Source organism: Haliotis rubra, unplaced genomic scaffold, assembly GCF_003918875.1.
Source record: "Haliotis rubra isolate DU_JTF1 unplaced genomic scaffold, ASM391887v1 Scf527, whole genome shotgun sequence".
NCBI classification, from domain to species: domain Eukaryota; kingdom Metazoa; phylum Mollusca; class Gastropoda; order Lepetellida; family Haliotidae; genus Haliotis; species Haliotis rubra.
Genome location: NW_025767221.1, coordinates 768,554 through 793,921, shown reverse-complemented (window position 1 = coordinate 793,921; position 25,368 = coordinate 768,554). Strand labels below are relative to the sequence as shown.

Below are 25,368 nucleotides of genomic sequence, written 5' to 3'. Positions count from 1 at the left end.
TGAACCAGCCGTTACGCTTGAGTGCACACCCACCCGCTCTGACTGGGTTCGGTATCCCGGCTGCTTCTGTTTCTTGGCAAGTAAACTCAAGTACACAATATTGCTCTTTTGATTTGCGATTGTACGCTTATAATTTTGTTTATATGTTTTTTCATAACCAGCAATGTATATTATATGTCATGAATAAGTGATAATTGTGTTTTAATTATGTTTGATTTTTTGGTTGCATGTGACCTTTAACATAAAATACTCAATGAAACACTGATCATAATCAAAACATCAGACCAACTCTTGTAATTTTTTGTGTGCAGAATTTATGTCCTAAAAATATATAAGTTGTTTAGCAAACTATCGTTATAATTTTGACACAGTTTCGAGGGAGGGGTGCAAAGAGAGGAACAGCCAGCTGTACGAGAAAGGATGGAGACAGCACAGCACACTAAATGATTCAATAACTTTGTTGGCACTTGTGCACGTGCTCCGCACACCTGGCTGTTCTCTCTCGTAACAAATAGTGAACTTTGTCAAAATGTTAATGATAGTTTGTTAAACAACTTTTTTATATATTTTTAGGACATAAATTCTGCAAAAAAAAAGTCACAGAGTTGGTCTGATGTTTTGATTATGATCAGTGTTTCATTGAGTATTACATGTATATGCTTAGTAGTTTTCGAGTTAGATTGCAATTCATAGGTCCGTTTTTTAGCCAAACGGACAATATACGTGATAAGACATTTCGGAATTGCATTATCCATTATGTCTACAGGTAACATATACTGATGTCTACAGACGATATGGTCAGTTTGACCTGCTGATGATGACTTAATGTCATATTCCCACGAGAACAAACTCCGTGCAAGGTTAAGGGACGTATCTCTGATCTCCATGTCAAGATGCCTTACATTGTGATAAGCTGATACATCTGCTTACATCATTGCTTCGAGAAGCATTCCTTGGCCTGCCTCATCTCCTCTGTTACTTAACTAATATTACATCTAGACTACACATGTACCTAAATATACCTATCGTATTTATCTTGTTGCTGTGTCCCGCCCTCGAACTACATGCACTGGATCATTCGCCTCTCTCTCTCTCTCTCTCTCTCTCTCTCTCTCTCTCTCTCTCTCTCTCTCTCTCTCTCTCTCTCTCTCTCTCTCTCTCTCTCTATCTCTCTCTCTCTCTCTCTCTCTCTCTCTCTCTCTCTGTGTAGAAATCTCTGAAATAATTACACGATAAGGATCTTCTCCAACATGTTTCACTTTTATCTTCAGGGAGAAGTGATATACAGTTAAACAGATTATATTATCATGACGTCACAATGCAACTGTATACAATGTACAATGTATACAGCTGCATTTCAGGAACGTCATGATAAAGTGTCGTCATAATATAATCTGTTTAACTGTAATCACTTCTCCCTGAACATAAAAGTGAAACATGTTGAGAAGATCCGCTATTGTGGTTTCGTGTAGTTATTTCAGAAATTTCTTCTTATATATGTACTATTGTACACTTGGCAACCCTCACCACTTTCTTTATATATACGTGACGAATAGACATTCTCTAAGTATTCGGTTCAAAACACGCCCGGTTTCTAAAGTTATTTCTAGTTTTCTAATAATTATCCAGCCGAGGACCTGGCATCCTGGGCCCCTTTCACAAGGCGATTTATCTCACTCACGTATATTGTTGATCGCTTTGCTCAACGAGGTCCGGGTGTTAAATGAATGAATACCTGGCTTTCATGTGTCTCCCTTCCACTTGGAAAAACGATTAGCGTATAATTTATTTTGTGTTCTGTCTGTACCAGCCAAGCATGTAAACATTCAACGAGTATTGATATACAAAACCAACAACTCATTCCCGAGGAAATCCCGAAATATATGTCAGCCTCTCGTCACGATGTTTCCAGAGTCATCGACCCATAATCTTAATGTTCTGAATAGAACGAATCAGAATCAGTTGTTCGGCCGATCCCTTTTGTAGTGTGCGGTTAGATATCTGGTAGGTGTAGCTGGATGATGTAAGACCTTTTAATTATTTGTTTTACGTGTACAGTCATCCAGGAAATAATTTAATATGTGTTTTTCAATATTTAGTGCAGCCGTTTTCAACATGATGACAAATTCATGCACATTCAAAGATGTGTCTAGTTACAATATTTGTTTATCCATACAACACACTCTTACTGCATGAAAAATGTCATAATAGTACATGCTGTTTGATTGTTGGTTGTATACATAAACCAATGCTCAAACGATTGCAAGACAGCGTGAATTCTACTGTAATGATCAAATGATTAGAAGGCACTATGAAACATAACGTATGCTCAAATGATTACAAGACACCGTGAAATCTACAGTAATGATCAAATGATTAAAAGGCACCATGAAACGTAACGTAACGCTCAAATGATTACAAAACACTGTGAAACATCAGGTTATGCGCAAGATTACAAGACATCGTGAAACATAAAGATATACATGTACTCACACGATTACAAGAAAATGTGAAATATATAGTAAGGTGGAAACGATTACCAGCCACAGTGACTGTAAAACATAAAGTAATGCTCAAATGATTACAAGACACTGTGAAACATAAAGTTATGCTCAAATGATTACAAGACACTGTGAAACATAAAGTTATGCTCAGATGATTACAAGACACTGTGAAACATAAAAAATAATGCTCAAATGATTACAAGACACTGTGAAACATAAAGTTATGCTCAAATAATTACAAGACACTGTGAAACATAAAAAATAATGCTCAAATGATTACAAGACACTGTGAAACATAAAGTTATGCTCAAATGATTACAAGACACTGTGAAACATAAAAAATAATGCTCAAATGATAACAAGACACTGTGAAACATAAAGTTATGCTCAAATGATTACAAGACACTGTGAAACATGTTATGCTCAAATGATTACAAGACACTGTGGTTATGCTCAAATGATTACAAGACATTTGTTATTACAGTGGTCAAAACTGTGGATCCCATATTGAGAATGTTATGGAATTATTTGCGGGGTACATATATGATGGGTGTCATACCTGGATACATTTGTTATTACAGTAAAAATCCTTTGATGTTCGGCCGAGGTAGATACATGTTGTTTTAAAGGATTAATGAGATGGGTGACACTAAAACTTGAACTGGTGAGTGAACTCGGAGTTCACTAATTAGTGATATGAACTCACTAGTTCTAACTATGAACATAGTTGCTGATATGAACTCACTAGTTAAATGACAAATAACACAATTATGATTATTTGATTGATATCAACTCACAAATTAACTATATTATTTAAGAAAATTTAGATTGATTGATATAAACTCACACTGGGTATATATCATGGTAATTCCACCAAGAATCTATCACGCTGTACAAAAGTGAGCGATGGCCTTGAAAGAGAACAGGTCAGTAGAAATGACTATAAGTTTCTCCCCCGACTTCCCACGTCCCATCTTCCCGACGAAATCGTGATCCCAGTTGTTGAAGGCTTTGTGTTTCAATTGAATCGAAGACGACGATAAGATCCTTGGCATGACGACAACGGTGAACATGCAACATCTTTGTGCTGCCGAAGTTGTGTATGGTGACGGAACCTTTTATGTCTCACCATCACTCTTCCTGCAGCTGTACACTCTCCATGCTATGGTTGGTGGTCAGATGTTTCCGCTGGTCTTCTTCTTGCTGCCAGACAAGGCGACTGTTACTTACGACCGCGCCTTCCGTCTCCTGAAGGAAGCAGTGGAAGCAAGAGGACTTCAGATGTCACCTCAACACATCCAGGTAAATTGATTTACATAACTCTTAATAAATGATAGTCAGTATTCATGTAGTTATTCATTATTATTAATTATATAATAATTTATTCAATTAACTTATCATTATTTGTAAAACATGGTAAACGTATTCATTATTTCCACATTTTAATCATTCCAGATGGACTTCGAATCTGCAGCGAAGAATGCCGTCTCCGTCAACTTCCCGACGACGCTGTGGAGGGGGTGTCTATTCCACTACACACAGTGTGTGTGGAAGAAGACACAAGGGGTTGGCCTTCAGGGCGACTACAACCACGACGAAGATCATCACCCGCTTCGTAAGGCGTGCTGCTGTACTGCCTTTGGTGCCCGTGACAGATGTAAGTATTGCATTGCATTGCGCCTGAATTGGAATCGGATTTTATTATTATAAATCATATATTACTATGCTTAAACTATGTCATTCATTTTGTGTACTTCGCGGCTGATGATCAATAATCACAAATTATGTATTCATAAAATAATCTTGTGCTTCCAGGTAGACGACGTGTGGCTGAACGCACTTGCAGACATGCCTGACGACCCTCGCTGCCTCCGTCTCGCCGACTACGTGACCACCCAGTGGGTGGAAGGACATATACCCCAGACAGCGTGGAACCACTACCAGAACACCGGTCCAAGAACCAATAACCACCTGGAAGGTTGGCATGGTCGCCTTAAGAAAATTATTTCTAAGGCTCACCCCAATGTCTTCGAGATGTTGTCTTTCCTCAGGAAAGAGCAGAAACTGAACGAAATCAAGCTTGTTCAGTACGCTGCTGGGAGGAAACCGCCACCAAAAAGGAGGAAGTACATCCATGTCAACTCAAGACTAGAGACTCTGAAGCAAGAACTCCGAGATGGTGCCATGAGTGTCATGGTTTACGCTGATGCCGTGTCGCATCTAATGAAGTTACAGTGAACTGACATTTAGTGTGTGACTTTGAAGTGTGATGCAGTAGACCTAGTGCTAAGTACTGAATGCAATGTTAATCATGCTTTGTGTATATTATTATTTAATTTATGTATGTAATATTAATGTAAATGAACTAATAAAATAAAATAGTGATACCTGATACTTGTACATGACAGTGTTGACAATATCATTTTGTGATATTTGTGTATATTTATTGAACTTTATTGTATACATATGACTTATGAAATAAAAGTAAGAACGAAACTATGCTATGTATTTTGTTTTTACCTTGGGAATGGTTTGTGGATGTATTCCATCTATTAACATACCAGTTAACATTTTTGTATGACCCATGTGGTTGAAATAACATAGAACCTCCATTGTTCTCTGGAGGCAGTGGACTTGAAAATCCTTTACATGCTCCACTGGTTTGTTGTTTTAAACATCACAAATGTCGTACTTCCAGGTATAAAGTAACGTATGTCTGCAAAATAATTACATTTAAACAAATAGTGAAACTCATCTCCAATCAAATGTGAGTCACATAAGTTACAAAATCTTTGTCCTTTTGGGGAATTTTGCCATCTCCCAGTTTCTATGGGAAGTTTATGGTTGCATGTTCTAAGTTTTAGGATCGGTTTAGAAATATCATCTGAGAGAAGTAGGTATTGTTCAAATTTTGGAGAGGGCTTCAGAACTTTATAATATATTCCTTTAGAGGAATTTTGCATATCGCTCGTCCATGATTGTAAAAAATGGCCTTTTAAAATAGATTCAACATTTGAAATGATCCATGAATTTGAGTATAGATGAGGGTTATCAAAAACATCAGACAATCCGCACTTACAGAGAATATGTTTAATATTTTAGCCATACATAGTTATTTGATATTTTGTTTTGTTTAGTAATATATTGAAGAATAAAAAAGCTGCTATTTTGTTATTTGGATGTGATAATGTCAATTTACACCAGTACGAAATTAGTCGTTTCGAAATTTGAAGCTGAATAGGTTCCCTAAAAAGTTCCCAGTACACCGTGAAATTAGGGGTGTTATATTTTAAACCAGTAGCTAATTTAAGAAATTTTAGATGTACTCCTTCTATCATGTCAGTCTTCTCATGTCCCCATATTACACAAACTTACCACAGAGGGATTACTGCTAAAGGGGCATAACCCATGTCTCCTTATCTCGGGAAACTGTTGGTCAGCCATCTTATTTTCATTACTCATTTTGCTCTTGTTTAAAGACAACTTGCGTATTGGGACGCAGTTAGGTTTGTATTGGCCAAAATCACCCTAAAACCACACCATACCATCTCGTGTTAATGAATTTTACTCCAAAACGGTATAAAGAGTGAAAAAAAACCCAGATAAATATTTGTTTCCTCTATATTCACATGGTGCCGCCTCTCGATACCTCGCCGGATGGGGCACCTTAGTGAAAGAAGAACAATAAAATCCTTTATCTGTATTTTTTTCTCGTTGTTATGTCCTATTCTGTCTTAATTCGTTTTCATCCCTGAATCACATATCTGTTTTAACATATGAAAGGACTTTCATGGATTTCATTTTGTCCTTTGGGTCACGTACTGGGTCTCAGTTTTACCATATATTCCAGGAGCAATAATTTATGCCGATCTGCAGCTCTGTTTTCTACATAACACATGCATGCAGGATATATGTACATGTACATATTTTTACTCCTCGGTAAGAGTATTACCACGTTGGAAAAAACAAACTGGATAGAAAGCCTCTAATGCCTGGTTCCATACAAGATTGGTACTTTCCTATGTGGCTGAATACGAACATACAAGAGCACTGACCCGTGAAGATCCGGGTTAGAATTGATCTTCAGTATTTAAAAGGCGACTAACGGGATCGGGTTGTCAGGCTCGCTGACTTGGTCGATACATGTCATCGGTTCCCAATTCCGTAGATCGATTTTCATGCTGTTGTTCCCAGGATTGTCTGGTCCAGACTCGATTATTTACAGACCGCCGCCATATAGCTGGAATATTGCTGAGTGCGGTGTAAACCTAAACTCACTCACTCACTGCAAGAGCATGGCGGATGCCACACGCTACATTCTATACGCTATCAGTATCAATATAATGTCAGGGCAATCTAATTGTAATAAAAGGTGTTCATGTTTTTATACTAAGCTAACGCTTATATAATTTTGGTAGAACAAATCTTTTAGTGTAAACATATTTTATTCAGAATAAATTGAACTAGGATTGATAAACAAGCCGTAATGGCTTATTTGAATACCTCTCCATTTCATTGATACATGCATAAAACAAATATTAAATAATATGCAGCATGATAGGAAAGCAAGCAACCTGCGTATTAAACATTATTAATCATTTATCAAACCTATGCGATTTTATTATAAAAGTATGGACAGACTGTAGTATGAAAGAATTTACAAGTACATTTTTGTTTGGATTACCATTTAGGACAGAATTTAAATTATATCCATGTTCGTAAAAATACATGCGATGTCTGATGTTAGAATAATTAGGACAAGTAAAGAAGTAATGTAAAGTATCCTCATAGGGGTGACCACAGGAACAGAATGGATCAACTGAAATGTGCCGTTCAAACATGTGCGCTTTCAAATTACTGCACCCAAGTCTGAGGCGTGAGTGGATAATTTGGCAGAAACGTGTACCAAAGTTTTTATCGAATATATTAAATTTGAGTGGGTTTGATTAATCTTTTTCATTTGAAAAGTGAGTTTGAATATTCTAGGAATCTATACTTGGTTCATTTAGGGCTTATGCTTTGCAGAAAAGGATGGGCGGAAGGGAAATAAATGTGGTTCTGGGATGTGAGACAGACTATCTTGTATACAGGAGAGTGTCAAGACTTGATAAGGTTCACTGCGTCCTGGAATTGGCATCACTGAAACATGAATGACCAAATGGGAATTAAGTCCCGGATGTAAATTGTACAGTGTTTTTTTTCAGATTGCACCGTTTGTCGGGTCATGTTGACACAGAACATGCCAATATTACATGCATAGGTAACCATATTGCGACATGATATTATTTCTTCGTACTCCCGGGTGTAAATTGTACAGGTTTATTTGTTCAAATTGCACCGTTTGTTGGGTCATGTTAGCACGGAACATGCCAGTCTACAATTATGGGTACTGTCATAAGGTAAAATGCATCCCTAAATCAGTAAGAGAATTACATCAGATTCCGTATATAGATTTTAGTTTGGCTCATGAGTGATAACGGTTAGACACTGTTTGGAGACAGAAAGTCTAAAGAGAATGGAGAGTAACCGAACGGTACTTACCGATAATTTCTGGGCGCAAATAGGCCTCTTATTGGCCCACGTCGCCCTAAAACCATAAAACCAACCGATAATTTTCCAATCATAATATTCATCGGTGCTAGAACGGATACAGAATTAACGATTAAAAAACCCAAGTTGAAACATGTGATAAAGATCAGGCCAGGCTCGAACCATATAAAAAGACAGGTTTGACACTGAACGAGTGGTGCGAGCTTTTAAGTGACGGAAGCCAGTCCACGCCACTCAGTTGCCCCTTGTGGTACGGGCCAACCCTATTTGTTGATGAAGTTGTATTAAGAGATGGACTGACACAGAGTAAAAAACTATGTGGGTGGTGTTGCGCTTATCTATGGTTGTATGTGTGCCAGTACATGAATGCAATGTGGTTAGTTAGGAGTCCAGGTCGCCCGACCTTTCACTCCGGGACTGAGCATCCTGCAACGGACCAAGCGAGTGGAGCGCCAGAGCTTCAATCTCCCCCTGACAACGGGAACGGCCACAAGTAGTAGGTAACTGTTATAGGGTTTACGACAGTTACGACAGTACCCATATTGCAACCTGAATCAATTCTTTCGTACTCCCTGGTGTAAAATGTACAGAGGGATCTATTTCTGATTGCACCGTTTGCCGTGTCATGTTGACACGGAACATGCCAGTCAACATATTGCGACCTGAGTTCATTTTGTCGTAGTCTTCCCGATAACGACATAGACATGTGACACCATTAAATCACCCCATGGCAGGGAGCGAGCCAATGCGTGCAGAAAACTAGCTCAGTCACCGTGAGAGGGTTTGTAATTTATTTAAAAAATATCGGGGACAGCTTTTGAGAAAGCGTTCATTAGAAGAAGTTGGAAAATATAATAACAGAAAGACTTATTGTATTAGACGCTTAGACAAAGTCAGTGATTGTAGTTTTACACCGCTTTTAGCAATATTCCAGTAATATCACGGCGGGGGACACCAGAAATTGGCTTCACACAGTGTGCCCATGTTGGGAATCGAACCTGGGTCTTTGGCGTGGCAAGCGAACGCTTTAACCACTAGGCTACCCCACCGCCCTTCCTGGACAAAGATGAACCAACCGAAGGTTCAGTAAGGTTTTAAGTAAGCAATAACGATTTGAACTCACACAGCGTGAGATGTGTTTGACACGAAACTATACCCAGGTTTGCGAATATTTTGTTTGTTGTTTAACGCCACACTCAGCAATATTCCAGCTATATGGCGGCGGTCTGTAAATAATCGAGTCTGGACCAGACAATCCAGTGATCAACAGCATGAGCATTGGAATACGATGACATGTGTCAACAAAGTCAGCGAGCCTGACCACCCGATCCCGTTGGTCTCATCTTACGACAAGCATGGGTTACTGAAGATCAATTCTAGCCCGGATCTTCATTGGTACTATACTAGTAACAGTATGCAACAATGCGTAGTATATAGTTACATATTTAAGAGGCAGCGTTGCGGGAAACTTTCAGGAATGTTTTGTTTCAATGGTCGAAGACGTGGGCGTCGATGTTAGATCAACACAGAAGAAAAAACACTAAAAATTCACATTTTATGAAATCAACACCATCCTTGAATTCGAGGCATTAAGGAAGTAGGTTCCCTAAAGTTTTGTAATGTCGTAGCGATACACTTCTGCTAAGTCCCTGGCGCTATTGATTATCTCCCAAAACTTAGACCGCCACAACTTAGACACTAATGAAGGGGATTAATTAAGACAACACCCATGGCTGAAATGGAACAGTCCTAATTAGTGTTCCCTGCTGAGTAGACTTAGCTTGTATTCAGAAGTAAATGATATGAACTGCAGAAGCGGGATTAAGTTTAAAGATGCATGCTATGTTTTCATTTAAAGATCTCCTCACAAGATGAAAGGGGTCAACTGTTCTGATACCTTGAGTGGAGTACCTCTGAAATAAATAGAACAATTGAAACCGTAAAGTATGTGTATACTGTTGGAGTAAGTTTAAAGATGCATGCTATGTTTTCCTTTGAATATCTCATCATAAGATGAAAGAGGTCAACTCTTCTCCTGACTAACAGCGACTTCAAGGATTACATGGTGTGCACCTGGATCGACTACGATGCGCGATTCCCCCGTGCCCTATGGAACCACCATGAGACTTAAGGCCCAAGAACGAACAACAATTTGGAAGGATTTCATAACAGAATGAACCGCACCCTGCCGCACCGACATTCTAACATCTTCCGGTTCATCGAAATTATCAGGAGAATAGAGAATGCTGATAGAGCTAAGCTGTCGCAGTTAACTTTCGGAGCAGCCCCACCCAGCAGAAAGTGAATCTACCGCGAGATTGACAACAGATTGGAAAGACTCAAGCAGCAACTTTAGCAAGCCGAGAAAACACACATGCAGTTCCTTGATGCAGTTGGACATTTGCTTCATCTTGGTTAGGGAAAGTTTGTATCAGATAAATGCTGTCCTTAATGTGCCAAGGATGTCATGATAATGACCAGTAAGCATTACATGTTATGTGCAAATTAAATGTTATGTTATATACAAATATTATATTTTAGGGAAATTTTGTGGAAATGCAGTGGACATGATCAACATAATACCATATTTAATATTTAATATTTATTTTTGATCTCTGGTGAACTGGTAATAAATATGCTGAATAAACATAACGTCTTGTCTAATTGATTCTACTGGACTGATCAATTATAAGAAATAATTATGAGGTATCAGCTTGAGGATTAGTTGCGCACTGAACCAGAAATGTTGTTGTTTTAAGCTGTCTTAAGATATGGCGATCTAAGTTTTGGGAGGTTACCATATATGGCTGAAGATGATTTTTATGGAGAAACATGTACAATGTGAATGACCACCCTCTAAAATTTATGAGAGTGAGTGAGTTTAGTTTTACGTCGCACTCAGCAATATTCCAGCTATATGTTGGCGGTCTGTAAATAATCGAGTGTGGACCAGATAATCCAGTGATCAACAGCATGAGCATCGATCTGCGCAATTGGGAACCGATGACTTGTGTCAACCAGGTCATCGAGCCTGACCATCCGATCCTGTTAGTTGCCTAAAATTTATGTACAAAGTAAGTGAACTCCCCTGCATGTCATGTACACAATCAATGACCCCACCCCACACCCATCCTTATATTTTAAAAATATTTACAATGTATATGTATATGTACGAAATTGCTGACCCCCTTGGTACATGTGTACAAAATTGATGACGCACGCATGCACGCACACAGATTTATGTGCATGTACACCCCCAATAGAAACCACCAGTCTATATATGTAGAAGATTCGTTTCAAATGACACTGTCATAATGAGTTTCCTTATCTCACGTGGTCTATATACCATTTGTGGGGTCATGTTGACACGGAACAAGCCAATCCTCATGCATAAGAAACCATATTGCGACCCCACTTAATTACTCTTCCCGACAGCCGATAACGGCACACACACGTGATACTATTACCCCCTCATAGCAAGTCAAAGGTGCAGCTAACCAGCTCAGTCACCATGAGAGGGTTTGTAATTTATTAAAACATATCATCAGGGACAGCTTTCCAGAAGGTGTTTATTCGAAGATGCCCAAAAAATACATCAAGAGAAAGACCAATTGTATAAGACGCAGCCGATGGCGGCACACACAAAGATGATACTGCTAGAACACCACCCTCGTAGCAAGTCAATAGGTGTAGCAAACTATCGTGAGAGGGTTTGTAATTGCTCATATTGTTTTATGATGAAACACCATCAGGGGCTGTATTCAATTCAGTCCTGTATCCACCGAGAAGCCGACCCGTAATTGTGTTTGTTGGCAGAAAATATATGAATAGAAAGACAAGCTGCAGAAAACCGTGGTATCTCAGTGGGCTATCATTATGAAACTGGCATTATTCCGGTGCTGAACAAGCGGTCACACGCACGCAAACACGCACGCATATGCACACGCACGCACTCACATACGCACACACGCACACACACACACACACACACACACACACACACACACACACACACACACACGGGAGCATGCACACAATGATCCATATACGTCTCTATGGAAGTGCACTTATATTGAATTGAAATTTATCACCGATTAACCTCGTATTACCCACGACAGAAACCACACGTCAAATGACATAACACACTATGATCGGTTCCTTATCTCACTTAAGTGACGAGACCCATATGCATATACACAAACGGATCTTGGGAAACAAACATAATTTTTGGGAGAGTGTGACTCAAACGTGTTGGGACTGGCATTAGTGTGTGTGTGTGTGTATGTGTGTAAACGCGTTCGTGTGCCTATGAGAGTATTTGAGAGCCCATGTGTATGTGCGCGCGTTTATGTTTGAGTGTGTGTTATGTGCGTATTAGTATGAGAGCGCATGAGTGCCATTGTGTGAGTACGTATGTGCATGTGTGTGTGTGGTGATGATGATGTGAGTGCACGAGCCTGAGAGTGGGTGAGAGTACGCGTCTGTGTGAGTGTGCGTCCGTGAGAGCAAGTGTGTGTGTTTGGTGTATGTGCAACCAGGGAGACTATAAGACGGGGAGTGGTCACTCCTCGAAAAGGCCCTTAGCGTATGCCACGGCTCGTCACGTGACCATTGTAGTAAGTAATAGTGATAGTTTCATAATTTTACAAAACATGTTAGGGTGTATTTGAAGTGTGTGAAAAATAGAAGTTTTAGAACACAGGCATCAATGGCGGATCAGAACAGATCGGCGATATGTCATTTCTTTCTTGTTGATCTTAGTATTTGACAAAACTGGAAAGGTCTTTGTGATACTTTTAAACTTTCTGTATTTGAGGGGTGTGTGACAGTGTCAGTTAACATTCTGTCAATGTCCATGTCACTCCACACATACAGAAAGATATCTGAAGGCTAAATTGCTAATGTAAGAAACGTCTATAAGTAGATTTTGAAAAAGAATTGACAGCTGATGTTAACACATGTGTTCTAACGATAGTTTTGTGTTCTTTAAAATGTTTGGGGAGGGGTGGCCGGGGTGTATCATTTATTCTTTCCTTCATTCACATGTGTATTTCTGTTGTTCTTATTCTTTATTTCTTTCATTCACATATATTTCTTGCTCTTAATTCTTGCTATAATTCATTCATTAATTCTTGGTAAAATTTGGAAGATAATTTAGAAATTGAGAGAAAAAGGCGTGGGAACTCATAAGCATTCAACATAAACAGAAAGGCATTGAATCATAGTGAGACATTTTTTATTGCGTAACAGATCAATTCAAACATATATCATAATAGTACTGTACACATATGTACAAATATTTAAAGAAATATGCATGGTCATATTGACAGTATAGCTTATGCTTGCAAAAAGTATCCCGACTGACATAATAAACTGGCTGAACTACTGTTAAACGCAACCGAAGTTGCGCTGGGAACGAACCAAGTCACTGTGTGCGTTGGAGCATGACGAGGCACACGCTAATTAGTACAAATGGTAGAGAAAGCAAGCGAGTGACCTATCCCTGTAGATTATCCCTGGTGCAACCGTGGATGTGTAACCGTTTATGTGTGTGTGTGTGAGAGTGGTTGTCATATTCTTATTGTGTATTTTTAACCTCTAGGAATTATCAATAGTGTTGTGGGCTTTAAGGTTTTTAATAATCCATGACAAGGGATGGATGCTTTGGTAGTCAATGATAACACAAGGGTCTGCTTCACTCGTGTATGCATGCTGGTATATACAGAACTGGTTACAATAACAAGATGCGCTAACGCTATCATGTACACCAACAGATAGTAATTTGTGTCTGTTCTGTTAAGATTGTTGACCTAACGCTGTAAGGTTTGAGGCTCTGGCCCAGTTAGTTATTGATATTCTATGGCAAGCTACCGCCTTTAGGGAAATATCGCTGCATCACACCGACACACGTCCATATTCTTAAAATATCCGGGCTGAAAAGCCACACTTTGACTGTAAACTTTGATCCACTTCATCCTGAATATGGACATTTTTGCAATGGAATGTGCCTCGCTAGCTTTTACCAGAGAGTTACACCCGTATATTGTTATTCCTGAGGAATAACACCGACAGCTTTGGTCAACTGTTCTCAACAGAATCACCACCGCCAATCGTTACCTGGAGAACTGTAACCGCAAGCTGCACCCTGAAGAAAATAATGCCAGAGGTTACCGCCGACAGATGTTACCAGGAGAGCTGCCATCCATAATTTTACCCAGGAGTAACCACCGACAGTTGTTAAAATACCACCGACAATTGTTACCCAGAGAATATCCACCGCCCGTTCTTAATTCAGATATCAGTGACAATTGCTATCCCTGGCAGTTGTTTAGATACCCCCTACAATTGTTACCATGAGTTCATACTTAGAGAGTAACCATTTTATTTAAATACCGCCGCCAATACCTTTGCAAATTACTATTCTATTTGTTCAAACATGTGCATAAATTTAAATGCCATAGATCGTACTAAGAGAGTAACCATTTGTTAAGATACCGCCACCAATTGTTACCCGGGGAGTAAACCCAGACAGTTGTTACAATTATTTCACCCAAATTATATCGGTATTATTATGTATGGTTAATCTTCCACATCTAGCTACATTGCAAACTAAAAATACATGCACGCTGCTTTCACTTTTACATGTCTGGCATTTTTCATTCGAATACGATAACGACCAGTATTGTGAATATGTGTTTTGTGTCTGTCATGAACATTAAAGTGTGAGCACCTGTGAAGGATTCGCTCGTACTTTGGTCATGTATTAAAGTAAAAATATATGGTCTTCCTTAATTGGAAGATGGGAAGTGATCCTTGTAGCTTCTAAGGTTCTTCTTTTAAGCTGTATTGTTGTCATTTCGAAAGCTTCGCTGCCTATTCGATTATGCTAAACCGGTTTTGGTTTCTGGAAAACCATACACTCGATTATGTCGAAACCTGAAACTGGATTCTGAAACTTCGAAACCATCTCCAGGGCAGGTTTCGCAGTTTCGGTTTCGCGTTCTTTCACAACAAACATGGCGGAAACGAAGTACAGCTGATCTTGGTGGCAAAATAGAGCAGCAGTTTCTGTAACCAAAATAATGATAAAAATCAGCCGAGAACTAGGAAAATATTATTTGAAATCCCAGACTATTGAACGTGACTATTTTATGTAACTTTTATACATATGATTACTTGTAACAGTATAATTACATATACGCAAATATTTACCTCCAAAAGCATATCATCTCTTTACTATTTGTTAATTCCCTGATAAAATGACAAAAAATATTACCTTCGGCAATGCTGTCATTCAATTCGTTCCACATACATAGTAGCTGAGACATTTATTTTGCATCCATTTTGAAACCGGATGGGGGAAACCATCCATTCGTTTATAAAACTATAAACTACTTTCACTTCGAAACCATGTATCCGAAACTAGACACTTTATAACAGGAAAAACCAGTTTCAGAAACCAAAACCAGTTTCGCAATAATCGAACAGGCCCTTAGTATGAATTTGATTATTATAACAAGTATGTCAGTACTTTGTCCAGATCCCAATGGTATCTTCTGGCTGGATCGATGGACATGCACGACGACATGATTGTAAATGAAAGCTCATAGTTAGCTGCAAACGACCTCAACGAACACCGTTGTTATCGCTTGTTTTTTAACTTGAATATTGAGGATTCTACCCTTTATATTCTAAATAGCTTTAAGTTGCCAATGATATGATGCCCTGCACATTCAGTGACAAATCGCTTAATGGTTGTGTCGTTATGGTGTGGACTAACACACACACACACGCGCGCGCGCGCACACACACACGCGGCCGCCCGCTCGCCCGCACGCCCGCACGCACACATGCACACGCTACATGCGTAAAATAATCGTCAGCGAAACGTAAGATCCCAGTTCATCTCACCAAACTTCTTGGGCTCTGATACTGTGGACACCCACCTATTTTTTTGAGTCTCTCGACACCCACCTTTTTGTTTGAGTCTCTGGACACCCACATCTAAAAAGACAAATCTTGGAATACGTGTTTGTTGACATTGGATGAATCTGACATTGAGATCGGTGTAGAAGAAGATAAAAATGGACAATGTGGTTACACAAACAGATCATGTTCAGACACCAAAATAGAGGAGAGGAATAACATGCTTCGCCAACACGAGCAACCTACTGAAGGTCAATAGGCCGCGAGTCACAACATCGCCTTGCCGTACACGTGGTGAGGGGAGGATGTTGTTATGATGTATCTTCATCACGCAAGATAAGCAGTGATTTGCTGATGGTGTCTCAGGTCACCATAAGTTGGATTGAAAACGTCGACTAGTTTCGGATAAAATGATTTCAGAGATGAAGGAAACGTGATCATGGCTTAGTGTTCGTTATCGATTTCTGTGCTAATGTTCCACATGCACGATATTTAGAATATGTTGTATGACATGAAGTAGAGCAACAGATTCAGTGGACCTGAATCAGTTCGGGTTTTCGTCTGTTATTTAAGCTGACACGTCGTTGTTTCACTGAAGTGTTTGTCATAGTGTTTTAACTATAATAATTATTTGTTTGGTGTGCTTGTTCTGTGTTTAACGCCCCACTCAGCAATTTTACAACTATTTGAGTGAGTGAGTTAAGTTTTATGCCGCACTCAGCAATATTCCAGCTATATGACGGCGGTCTGTAAATAATCGAGTCTGGACCAGACAATCCAGTGATCAACAGCATGAGCATGGATCTACGATGACATGTGTCAACCAAGTCAGCGAGCCTGTCCACCCGATACCGTTAGTCGTCTCTTATGACAGGCATGGTTTACGGAAGACCAATTCTAACAGATGCTAATGCTGTCAATCCCTGCATTGTCCTGATGCCGTGTAAGTGAAATAAGTGAAATATTGTTAAAAGAAACAAATCATTTAGCATTAACTATTGGAAGTGGAGGAAGACATGTTTACTTAAGGGTTTTCAAACTTTTAAAGCGACCATATAAAAGTTGAAATCCTGAATGTAGTTATGGGGAAAGTGGGTGGCCCACCGCCGATTGTATGTTCAAAGGAGGTTTCTTTGCAAAAATGCTTCCTTTTCGTGGATTAATTAAACCCTAATAATATATTATTGGCTCTGCTTTTACGCACAGTAAGGGGTTGGGGGTTGGAAACGTGGTTGTCAGGATGTTTGATGTCCCATCCCAACTGTCTTTTTTGAAGAGGTGAAGAGGGATATAGAAAAAACTTTCTATAATTACTAAATTTAATTAATCTACTATTAATCGCTTATAATTTTGTTTATATGCTTTTTCATAACCAGCAATGTATGTTATATGTCACGAATAAGTGATAATTGTGTTTTAATTATGTTTGATTTTTTGGTTGCATGTGACCTTTAAAAAGAAGAATTACGGTGCGCAAAGGCAGAGCCAATAATGCTGCACGATATTTATTGTATGAAAACTGTAATAAATGCCTATGGAATAGTGAAACTTTCTGAAAACTCTCTCGGACAGAAAACTACTTACGTCCAGTCTGTTATATCTACAACTGATTTGGAACGAGATTATGATATGTGACGTCATTCTACTTCCTGAAATACGTATAGCACGACGCCCAACGTTAAAGCAAGAAGAATGCGATTAAACACCAAATAAGACGTGACATTAATTCAGACGGATATAATCTACCAAATAACATGTCCATGAACGAGTGTGAACGTATTTGTGAATACTGGCCTCACGCATAGTAACCATGTGGGGATTCAAACCTGAGTCTCTCTCGCTCTGAGCCAAGGCTTTAACCACTGGGCTCACAGACCGCCCTTTATAAGCTGAGACGAAGCAATGCTATATCCTGTGGCTGCATCCTGTTGATGATACGGTAACGTGAATGTGGTCTGTGTTTATACAGCTAGGAGACGGGGCGCTGACTGTTTGCTGCATTCGACCTTGAAACTGGTTGCAGCGGTTATAATCGTCTGGTCTCCGCTAGCGTGATGTGCCCACTTTCCGATAGACTCATGTGAAACAAACATGTTACTTACATTATAAGCTTTTAGGAAGCGTTTTCAGAACTTCAATACCGCACGAAAATTTCAATATTAAAAACTTAATTTTGGTGTGTGGTGTGTGGTGTGGTGTGGTGGTGGTGTGGTGGTGGTGGTGGTGGTGGTGGTGGTGGTGGTGTGTGTGTGTGTGTGTGTGTGTGTGTTCGAATGTGGATATGGGTTCGTGTGTGTGTGTGTGTGTGTGTGTGTGTGTGTGTGTGTGTGTGTGTGTGTGTGTGTGTGTGTGTGTGTGTGTGTGTGTGTGTGTGTGATTTGGAGGTGGACATGAGATCGGGAGTGGGTTTGGGTTTGAAGCTGATGTCGGTGTGAGAATGGGTTGGCTTGGGTGTGAGTCTGTATGGTGGGGGTGGGGGTAGGTGTGTGTGTGAGAGCTGGTTTAGTGTGTGTGTTATATAAAGGTTTTGAGGATTCCCATCCATTTTTGTTTTATTTTAAATGAGTCTTTATCGTGATTCGTGAATGCCAAAACAACTATGAAAGAGGAAGAATAATTATGCAACAGATCTTTCTCCCATTTCAATGATACAGACCCTGCTACCGCGAACCCCTTCACTTACATGTACTCTATAAACAGGTAAGCCGGGATTGATGGTTAAGTGCACGAGGAGCATTATGTTTCTCTGATTTGTCTGCATATATGAAGCAAATGAAGAGAAAGCGCCGCCACTGAAATTGTCCTCATTAGCAGGTGTCCGGATTAAACGGACTCTGGTCACAGCGTAGTGTCACGTTAAATATGTTACAGGAAGATTGTGAAACTAGACATTTCAGTAAGTTCATGAAAACCCTGATTCTGTCATTTCAGGGAATCGGGGATTTAATGAAGTCCCCAAACTGAGTTGCCAGGAGAATGAATGAATTGATGAATGAGAAAAAGTCAATATCGCGTGTGAAAGAACGAACGAACGCAAGAACATCTTTACCTGTGTGATTTGTGTGTTGTGTGTATGTGTGCGTGGTCCATGTAAGGAGAAATTGAGAAGAGTCATTTCAGGTAGCCTAACACTATTACTTTAACATGAGTCACGATATGGCTGGCTGCTGCATGTTGATGCATTTTGGAATTAAGAGTTATACTGTGGACAGGAATTTGTTTCTGAAGCATTTTTTCAACTGGACATGCCCTTCGACTTCATGTTAGTTATATTCATTGATCATTGTCATGCTGAAATCCATCGTGATGAAAATATGGACAATTTTAGACTGGTGCGTTTTCAATGATGTTCAGTATAGTAAATATTGCGTTCTATGTCACCGTCTTGTCCCACGTGATAGCCATGACACTGCCATGTTTGTGATGATATTGGGTAACATGTATTGTTGATTAATAGGAATTCCAACTCAAATATGTTTAAGCTTGGACTGTTTAACTTTTGGGTCAGTGGGTTTGGGCGTGGAGGTGATGAAATGTGTTTGTTTACATGCGGAGTGTGGCTTCGGGAGCCTGTTCAGGGGTCTCTTCGGGGCATTGAGTCTGACTTTGTGACTAGATATTAATTCGATATTGTGAAATAGCGTCTAGCGCCGTGGGGGACTAAGTGTTATGTCGGTGCTGGTGTTTGAGTGACTTGTAGTGGTCAAGTTGTTGAATATATGGTGTACTGGATGATGTGTTGTGAAATTGGGTTTAACGTCGTACTTGAGAATATTTCGCTCATATGACGTTTGTGTATGTGCAGCTGCTTGTATTAGCCCAGACTTAAGCTGGTTTTATAGTGCTAGCCCACTGAGATACCATGCTGCAGTGAAGCATGAATACCCCACTCAGACACATTATACTGACTCCGAGCCGAGCAGTCCTTGTTGTACCCATTAATGCCGAGCGCCAGACAGGAACCAACAAGTACCATATTTTAACGTCTTTTGGTATGACGCGGGGGATCGAACCCGCGACCTTCCGCTCTCCGGGCGGACGCTCTAACCACTACACCACGGAGGCGGTTTGTCCTGGATGAGAGATTGAGTGAATAATCGAGTAGTATTTTCTGATTTTGTGTGATTTGGGAATGAGTGAGTGAGTGAGTTAAGTTTTACGCCTCACTCAGCAATATTCCAGCTATGTGGCGGCGGTCTGCAAATAATCCAGTCTGGACCAGACAATCCACTGATCAATATCATGAGCATCAATCTACGCAATTGGGAACTGATGACATGTGTCAACCAAGTCAGCGAGCCTGACTACCCGATCCCGTTACTGAAGATAAATATTCTAACCCGGATCTTCACGGGTTGATTTGGGAATGAAACTGATTGAGTGGATAAGGAAGAGGAAGTGGGTGAGGGACACACCAAGGATGAGTATTCCTCTTCATACAAAGTATTCAACTCAAATCATCACGACTTACCCAACTGAACCACTCGCGTTTGAGAGGCGGTGGGGTAGCCTAGTGGTTAAAGCGTCACGCCGAAGACCCGAGTTCAATTCCCCACATGTCTGAAACCCATTTCTGGTGTCCCCTGTTATTCCTAAAAGGTTACCCAAAATGGCGTAAAACCAACACTCTCTCACATAAACGTTAACTATATTCATTATATTTGTCGAGTACAAATTATTGAGCTCTATATAAATCATAAAGTTTTCATTAGACATTTTTTCAAATGTGTGTTGCAAATATCGTTTATGTTACTGAGGGCTATAGTTTTTAAATGTCAGTTAATGAAATATTTTCAGTGAAAAAAGAAGGAAAAATTAAATTTCACTTTCCTATTATATTTTGGGTTTGAAATGAATTTGCAAATTATCAGGAGTCTCTATGGAAAATCTAACTCTTTTAAGCACGCTTCATGTTGAAAAACAAAATTGCTTCTGACTCCGAGAACTTTCTTCATAATAAACGACTACCTTCCGGACGCCGCTTCACACTCCACTTTTCAGAACTAACAGGGCATCAAATGTATTTATTCCAACCAGCATCGCTATTTTAAACCAGTGATGTGGTTGAATATTACTTGTTATGTGTGTCTTGTCATAGTCCCCTTGTGTAAAGTTTCTGTTTTGGTGATTCGCATATTGTTATATTGAGTTTATGTACTATTTATTGCTTTTATGGAGCACAGCATATGATGTACATCAAATTCCCTTTTGGGCAAATAAAGTATTATTAATACATAGTATGCAAAATATTCTCCCTATTCAAGCTAGCACTTTGTGGAACTATGACAAACTATTGGTACATGGGAACAAAGCAAACACAATCTGGAGTACTGGTGGCGTTATGGAAAATATTTGAGCGTCAATAAAGTTTTTTTAACATGTACTTCGATTCTTGTCTGAGCGAGAAAAGAGTGTCTGGAGTTTAATTAAAAAAACTTCTTATGTCGCTCGGCGTTTTCCAAACAAGAAAATGCCAAAAACCAAAAAACAAAACAAAAACAAAACTCAAAAAAAGAAAGAAAAAAAGAGATCTGCGGACATATCCATGCGAGCACCAAGATCAAAGAGCAAAATGGGGACGATGATGATACGTATTTGTAAACACTAAGTCTGTTTGATTTCAATCAGAAAGAAAGAAAGACCTATAGTGACAGATCTTTTTCCAAAGCCGGACCCACATTGTGTACCCATCTCCCAAACAACATCCAGAACATATGCGAACTCGACCAGTTCAAGCGAATGCAAAAAACACAGCTTTTTGACGATGCCTTTGCCTGAGGGCCTCTGAGCAATTTGTTGGAACAGGCGATATTATATATATTATAATCACGACTAGACAACATTGCAGCAGTTGCCAATGTATCAGAATATTTTTGTTCCAGCTTCTGCCTTCCCGCCCCTCACCCCGGGCAAAATAAGGATCTACAGCATGAGGTTTTGTCCTTATGCTGAGAGGACGAGATTAGTTCTACATCACAAGAACATTGAGTGAGTATATACCATAGGATGTGCCTCTATAGTGAGAGCGAGACTAATTGTAGCACATAATATACGAACATAGAGAGCGTGGTCTATAGAGATCTAGTTCTAGAGAATAGGACCATAGAGTGTGTATACATCACAAATTATGTCCCTTTGCTGAGATATTGAGACTGGTTCTAGAAAATAGGAACATAGTGGGAATACATACTCGAGGATACGCCCATATGATAAGAGAGCGAAACTAGTTCTAGAGAAAATGAACATAGGTTGAGTGAACACTCAAGGGTCCGTCAATATGCTTCCAGAACGAAATCAGTTCAAGAAAATGGGAACATAGTGTGAGTGAACATTCGAGATTCTGCCTCTATGCTAAGAGAACGAGACTTGTTTCTGGAAAATAGGACAGTATGAATAAACAATCGGGATCCGCTCGTATGCCAAAAGAGCGAAACTAGTTCTTGAAAATAGGAACATAGTGAGAGTATAACCTCGAGGTTCTGTCCCTATGCTAAAAGAGCGAGACTAGTTCTTGAAAATAGGAACATAGTGAGAGTATAATCTCGAAGATCCGTCCCTATGCTGAGAGAGCTAAACTAGTTCTATTGATGTTCTATATTGTATTGATGATGAATATTGATTGAAAAGTTTATTCATTTTCATCCAGACATGAGATAGTGAACATTGACTTGAAGCAGAAGCCATCTTGGTTCTGGGACAGGAACCCCAACGGCGCTGTACCCATCTTCGAACTGGACGACAAAGTGATCTATGAGTCTTTGATCTGCTCTGACTACGTGGATGAAGCGTACCCCAACAACAAACTGACCCCCTCAGACCCGTACAGGAGAGCCCAGGACAGGATCATTGTGGAACTGTTCTCAAAGGTAATAGTTTGGTTTATTGTTACTTGAATAACACAAACAGCCCAGTCCACATAAAAGGAATATCATTTGTGTTAATGCAAAGAATCCCCTGATGACAACCCAAATTTATCTTGGATCATGATATTCAAAGTAATTTGCTGTTAAGAGAGTAGTGACTGTGTGACTTAATACTGTCTCTTTCGGAGCTTTGAACACGGAGTTTCAGTTAAATACGGGATCATAGCCTAAATTGATGCTGATCTTACACAACTTTCAAGCGCGTTGAAAGACTAGCAAGGGCCTGGTGGTAACGAAGCAAGGATCGTTTTTCCATATGCAATAAGGTTCCGAACCAGGTACCAGCGGATCCTACCACGACTAAGGGAAAGAACTAGGCATCCTGTGTCCCCAGCTAGGATACTAACTACTGCTATACATTTCAGGTAGTGTCCTTTTACAAGATAGCTTATGGCAAAGAGGTCCCAAAGGAAGCTATTACGGGATTCCATGAGGCTCTTGATAGGGTTGAGAAGGCTCTTGCAGACAGGGGGACCCCGTTCTTTGGTGGTAAGAATCTTTTCCTTTTTTTGAAAACGATGTGGCTTAAAAATTGTGATCAGGATGTTCGTTAAACTGTCTCATAATGCTAAATGAACAACTTCAACCAAAGGGAAAGTATCTGCATTGTTTTAGGATTGGGGCATTTTAAAAGACATTAGTTTAGGCCAACAGATACGTTTAGAAATTACTTATTGTACGTCAAAATTCCCTATGATTGTTTGTTGCAAGACACACCCGCGGCACAATGGTCTGTGACATAAGTGATAGAGTTGCTCGTGTAGGACTGGCTACAATGATCGATAATCGGAAATATCGTCGATAGGAAACATTATTAATGATTATCGATATGAAAATTTTGTTATCGATAATATGGTACATAAACCTTTGTGATAGAAAAAAAAGTCGTAATTTTCTCAGAGAATACACAAACATAAGACATCAATCATGGTCTGCCTCTAAATTACATTCAGGACGCTCTTTCGTTAAAAATCCATGCAAAAACATGTCACAGGGCTCCAGAGTACTGGAAAAGTACATTTAGAGTACTGAAAGGAATTTCATGGAGTATCAGTAATCTTGTGTTTCGTTTCATATCTGCATCACAACATTGCTAGGCTTGTGTAAACAGGTCAATATACAAAAAAACCAATACTTTTTCAGATAAATACATCTGTAAATGATTCTAATACTGTACACCATTGCCGTGGTGCGTATCTGCTACGTGTTCTAAATTATTTCCTACCGTATCGTGCATATTTTTTATCCGTACATACGCCGATACGGCCCTTATCTGGAGCCCTGCATAATGTCATCACTCACCATTGATGTGAAATATATTAATTTCTTTCAGATATTTTTTACAAGTTACTTTTAAGATATTTATTGATATAAGATCGATATTTGGCTAACGGTTATCGATTTTACGATCGATATCGATAGCCAGCCCTACCATTCGATGATCTAGCTGCTCAGATCATCGATTGGGTATGACAGGTTCTACATACATCCTGTTTTTGAAAACATTTATGGTTTTAATACGAAGCATTTGCTCAGACAATATTTTGGGGCGGTGGGGTATCCTAGTGGTTAAAGCGTTGGCTCGTCACGCCGAAGACCCGGGTTCGAATCCCCACATGGGTACAATGTGTGAAGCCCATTTCTGGTGTCCCCCGCCGTGATGTTGCTGGAATATTGCTAAACGCGGCGTAAAACTAAATTCAGTCAGTCAGTCAGACAGACAATATTCAGACTTCGACTTCATCGCATTACATATGTGGATTCTTCGTCCTTACAATGATCAACTTTTAATAGTTTTACTTGACATGTGAATATCTCATGTTTTCACCTTTCAGGCAGCGCTGTCCAGATGGTTGACCTGATGCTGTGGCCCCACGCTGAAAGGTTTGATGCCATGACCCAGTTAGTGAAAGAAGCGAGTGTGCCAGCAGATCGGTACCCAAAGTTTACCAAGTGGATCGAAAACATGGTGACAGTACCAGCTGTACAGAAGTGTCGTTGGAATACACCGTCTCATATCCATTTCGTAGAAACAGCCAAAGCTGGTAAACCAGATTTTGACGTCGGACTTTGAATTTGAATCAGTAGTTTCACAGAACTGGGCAGATGATAACATAATATAGCTGTTGTTCCTGCGTAGATGATCATGCCTTCCTGATGTGTGATGTCAGAATCATTCTGGTCTCACAAGTTTCCACAATATACACACCATACAGTATAAGGAGCACATGCAGAAACAAACATTGATCTGAACATTAAAGCTGATTCAGGGAGATTTTGGTGACGAAGAAATTCTCCTTAGATCAAGGACTTGGGCCAAAGAAGATTTGCTTTTTTACATTTGTTGCGTTCATTACAAATCTGTCTTAACAACACAAGAACCCCGGTGATATTATTTACTTTTTTAAAGATTTGCAACACAAGAACCCTGATGGCATATTTAAACAAGGCAATAAACTTTGGAA

General features: G+C 39.6%; 2 protein-coding genes across 2 annotated transcripts; both read left to right on the top strand.

The window, feature by feature from the left end:
• Nucleotides 1–3,557: 3,557 nt before the first annotated feature.
• LOC124252853 lies at nt 3,558–4,913 on the top strand. Its single transcript, XM_046686525.1, has 3 exons — nt 3,558–3,806; nt 3,979–4,161; nt 4,320–4,913. Exons 1-3 carry the CDS (start codon nt 3,558–3,560, stop codon nt 4,740–4,742), a joined length of 855 nt encoding a protein of 284 aa, XP_046542481.1. The 3' UTR covers nt 4,743–4,913.
• Nucleotides 4,914–21,864: 16,951 nt separating this feature from the next.
• LOC124252855 (glutathione S-transferase omega-1-like) lies at nt 21,865–25,055 on the top strand. Its single transcript, XM_046686527.1, has 4 exons — nt 21,865–21,968; nt 22,627–22,846; nt 23,269–23,392; nt 24,739–25,055. Exons 1-4 carry the CDS (start codon nt 21,910–21,912, stop codon nt 24,975–24,977), a joined length of 642 nt encoding a protein of 213 aa, XP_046542483.1. The 5' UTR covers nt 21,865–21,909; the 3' UTR covers nt 24,978–25,055.
• Nucleotides 25,056–25,368: the final 313 nt, after the last annotated feature.